The 4,313-nt window shown below is 36.3% G+C and overlaps 1 protein-coding gene across 1 annotated transcript in view; it reads right to left on the reverse strand.

Annotated features, from left to right (window-relative positions):
• LOC122084014 (calcium-transporting ATPase 3, endoplasmic reticulum-type) overlaps positions 1 to 470 on the reverse strand; it is a 109,765-nt gene extending 109,295 nt beyond the window's left edge. Inside the window, exons 1-2 of the mRNA XM_042651992.1 lie at positions 229 to 470; positions 34 to 84 (exon numbers count right to left, since the gene is read on the reverse strand). Of these exons, the coding sequence (XP_042507926.1) occupies positions 34 to 84; positions 229 to 261 (84 nt within the window). The 5' untranslated portion in view covers positions 262 to 470. The remainder of the gene's footprint in view (positions 1 to 33; positions 85 to 228) is intronic.
• Between the last annotated feature and the right edge of the window lie 3,843 nt (positions 471 to 4,313).

Genomic DNA, 4,313 nt, shown 5'->3' on the forward strand with positions numbered 1-4,313 from the left:
CCCCCCCCCCCCCCCCCAAAAAAAAAATCATACCTGAGAATCTGTAAGACCTTTAGTGGGTTCAACTCCAAAATATTCCAAAACCTGATCAAACGAAGCGGTAACATTTAGACAGAAATCAAGATTTTAGGCGGATTGCAGTGTAAAGTAATTTATCTCAGTATGAAGTGAGAGAAAACCATTCCACTTCCACAACTAAAAGCATATTTGGCGAGACAATTAGAGTACCTCAGCGACGGATCTGGCATGAGCGCCATCCATTGTGATGCTAGTATGGGCAAAGAGAGTATTGCCGCAAGACAGCCCCAGGAAGTAGAAGGCTTATAATTAAATGTAGGATGCAGGTTCGCGATCGAGATTATAGTGAAAGCACGATTTTTTAAATACAATTCCCTAGAATCCCAACGGTGGGTGCTAGCCAGTCTGCTAGGCCGACTCGCATGTGCAGTCGCGATGGGTAACGCGCTTTTTAAAGTCGCCACGTGGGGGGCGTTGAGGCGTAAGGATACCGGCACCTTTTGGCTGTGAGGTTTTCAACTGGTGTTTACCTGAAAGGAAAGAGAACCTGCCTAGGCTCGTGGCTTTCGTGGCCAGACACATGAGAGATGTAATCAAAATTCACATCCATACATTTGCCCTTCTACGTTCTCATTGGCTTGGGTCGGTGGTGCAGTGGCTAGGCAACTCTTATTTAAATCGAGGGAAACTATCTCTTCACCTGCTGCCCTTATTTAAATCTGGTCAGATGGCCTTGTGCCCACACAGGATATGCAAAATTAGTTTTTCATCCACTATAAAATAAATAAAAAAATATCATTCATGTTAATGCCATGCACGCGCTCTCATTGACTTCTGTGTTGAAAGTTGAAACCAAACACCGCTTTCTTATACATCAAACAAAATGTTGCTATATGTTTGGAGGGGCTGCTTTGATGATTCATCAAGTCTTGCTGATGTAACAGATTCTACCGATTCAACTAAGTGAATGTTTAAGAAATTGTTTGGATTGATCAACTTGTGCAATGCAAACCTCTAAATATTCAGTAAAGTGAAGTAAAATTTATTTGAAATTGAGAAACTATAAGGGTCAGGGTAGACTCAAATGACTCTTGAACCAAAAAATAAAAAAATAAAAAGTCATTAGCAAAAACATGCAGTGGTTAGAACAAATAACATGAACGAATTTTGACATAACTTAGGAATGTTAATCAAATTGTTTAGCCAAGTTGTGATAAATGAATTTTGAGAAGGGTCTGTAAGAGCTCACCGAGGGGTCTTTTTGACCCTCAACTCAAGTAGAGACGACTTTGAACACACTTTATTAGACGCAGTGACTACCGTTCCTTGATTGGAGTCGCATCAAATGGTTAACTTTTCCATTAGTATAAATTGGTGTACTGGATTCATGATATTTAAATATGAATGAGATAGACATTCAACATAGATCCACTACTCCACTTGAAATATAAAGGAAATAGAATATATGTATATGATTTGATAATAGTTGGCCATTACAGTTTTATTTGAAAAACTTTGCATGCAAGATGAGATCGATCGAATCCTCTGCTGTGTCAAGCGTCATTCGCCAACAATTATTGGGTTGATTCAATTTGATTCAGTTTTCACACACATATCAAAAGATGGAATAATATTATGGTATTGAGCAGAACACTATCTGGTGATATTACATGCAGTAAGCTCAAAGGAAAAACACTCACAAAGCAATAAAAGTATTACAAAGGAATCACTACAGGATAAAATAGGAGAGAAGACTTAGTTGTTGTCAATTGATGACATACTAGTGTGTGAATGATAACAAGTGATATTTTGTTTACCCCAATATATATACACACAGGGAATAGGTTGAGACACTTATAGCAAGTGAGAAAAAATGGGCTTTGATAATGGAGGTTGGTGCCAAATACAATAGTGTAGTTTAGGAATATTTAAAAAAATAAATAAATGATATTTCTCATAAAATTACCACAAAAAAATACATTGCTTCATTGGGTAGACTGCAAAACCTTACGATTCGCAAAATAGTGATTATGATGGAAAACAATGATCTTCAAGAAGAAGCCGTAGTTTGAAATACTTAAGATGAAGGAAATTTGTTAACTGTCTTTGTTGCGTTGAATCGGTTCAAGTTATAACCCATACCCAAGGATGAGAGAGGAGATGAGACCAGTAACAACATTATATATAGCCATTTTAATGTTGAGAAGGAAGATATATATATATATATATATATATATTATTTGTTCATTCATGAACACATGCCTAGGGTATGGATCAGGTACGAGAAACCATCGTCGTACAATCATATCCACATACATGATATTCATTATAGGGCTTTCATTGCATGGATTCCATTATTGTGGACCAAGATCATAAGAGAATAGTTCTCATACAATAATCTAATCCAGTCTTGTAGGCCTATGACCTAACCACTTAATCTTCGGTTATTTGATTCCTCTTCTTGTTCATCATTTTTTTTTTCTCAGTCGTACCCTCTCATCTCCATCCCTCCTCACTTTCAAAACATCACACCCAACCAAACAAGGTGGGAGGAATGCTACAATAAAATTCTTTTTAAACTTTTCCAAACATTCCCACCCCTGTCATAACCTCATCAATATGCAAATCCCATATTCGCAACAATTCCACCCAACTCTCCCTTCTAAACAAATGAGGCCATACAAAACAATTGATTCGACCAATTTGAGACTTATCCATTGAACCATGCCCGTAGCCCATAGGAGGGGGTTTCCATTATTTTTTCAAGGGAAATGAGCGATGTCTGGTTGTGTGACCCTTGCGCCTAAACACTACAAAATATGTAGGATAAAAATCAATGTGTATGACATTCCCCACTTATGTGAAATCTAAAAAATCTAGGGAAAATTACATGATTACTCACTTTTGGGTTTCCTTTTACAGAATTACCCACAAAGAGTTTCAGTTAACAAAAATACCCAAAATTAAGTTTTCCTTTACAAAATTACCCACTTAAAGTCTAAGTTAACAAAAATATTCAAAATTGAGTTTAGGTTTACAAAACCACCCACTTAAAATTTCAATTATAAAAAAATACTTGATTGCATGTGGAAAATGAAAAATCACTATTTTTGATAGTTTGGCAAATCTAAACCTGATTTTGGGTATTTTTGTTCAATGAATCTTTGGTGAGTAGTTTTGTAAACCCAAACCTAATTTTGAGTATTTTTTGTTAACTTAAACTCCAAGTGTAAAGGTAAACTTAAAAGTCGGCAGTCATATAATTTTGGGAAATTTATATAATTACCCACTTTTGGATTTTCCTTTACAAAATTACTTATAAAAATTTTTGGTTAACAAGAATACCTAAAATTAGGTTTGAGTTCATGAAACTACCCATCAAAAGTTTCAGTTAGCAAAAATACCCAAAATCATGTTTGGGTTTACAAAACTACCCAAAATAGTGATTATTCATCTTCCACATATAATCATGTATTTTTTTATTACTGAAATTTGAGTGGGTAGTTTTGTAAACCCTAACCCAATTTTGGGTATTTTTGTTAACTTGAACTTTAAGTGGGTAATTTTGTAAAATAAACATAATTTTGGGTATTTTTGTTAAATGAAACTTTTGGTGGGTAAATTTGTAAAGGAAAACCCAGAAGTGGGTAATCATGTAATTTTCCCTATAATTTTTCTAAAATTTTCTATGGATGCCCATGTGGGCCTACTTATTGGTCTTGTGTTGGTGCATGTAGGGATCTTCAACGCGACATCCAACTGCTAAGAGGATTTGAGTGCACATTCTAATACGTTGGGATGCGCATCCAGATCATCTGTGCATCCAACTCATCTCCTTAATGTCTATTGCCTAGGTCAGTCAGAGTTTACTTGGGCGAGGGTCACGAGGTGAGGTGAGGTGATAGACCAACGTTTTGAGAAGGTTGTGAAGAATAAGGCTCCGTTTGGTATTGTTTCTGTTTCAGAAACTCCGTTTCGTGTAAAAAATGAAAATTTCAATTTCTGTATCAAAACATTGTTTTTAAATGATTTAATGCTTTGATAAATCTGTTTCTAGGAAAACGAGGATCAGATATTGCTTTTCCACTCTTGCTATTAGATCCAGTCAATTATTTGCCCACTTCCATAATTTTTTGACAGATCACTGCATCGAATGTGGAGTTGTGGAATGCGTCCACGTACGCGCGTACTTACAACGGTGGGAGCTCATCAACGAAGTTTGAGATTCTTCAGCTGAGACCTGAGGTTGCAGATTTCAGTGGGGTGTGGAGTGGAGTGTGGAGTGTGCTACAGGG

Source organism: Macadamia integrifolia, chromosome 7 (assembly GCF_013358625.1).
Source record: "Macadamia integrifolia cultivar HAES 741 chromosome 7, SCU_Mint_v3, whole genome shotgun sequence".
Lineage (NCBI taxonomy): Eukaryota > Viridiplantae > Streptophyta > Magnoliopsida > Proteales > Proteaceae > Macadamia > Macadamia integrifolia.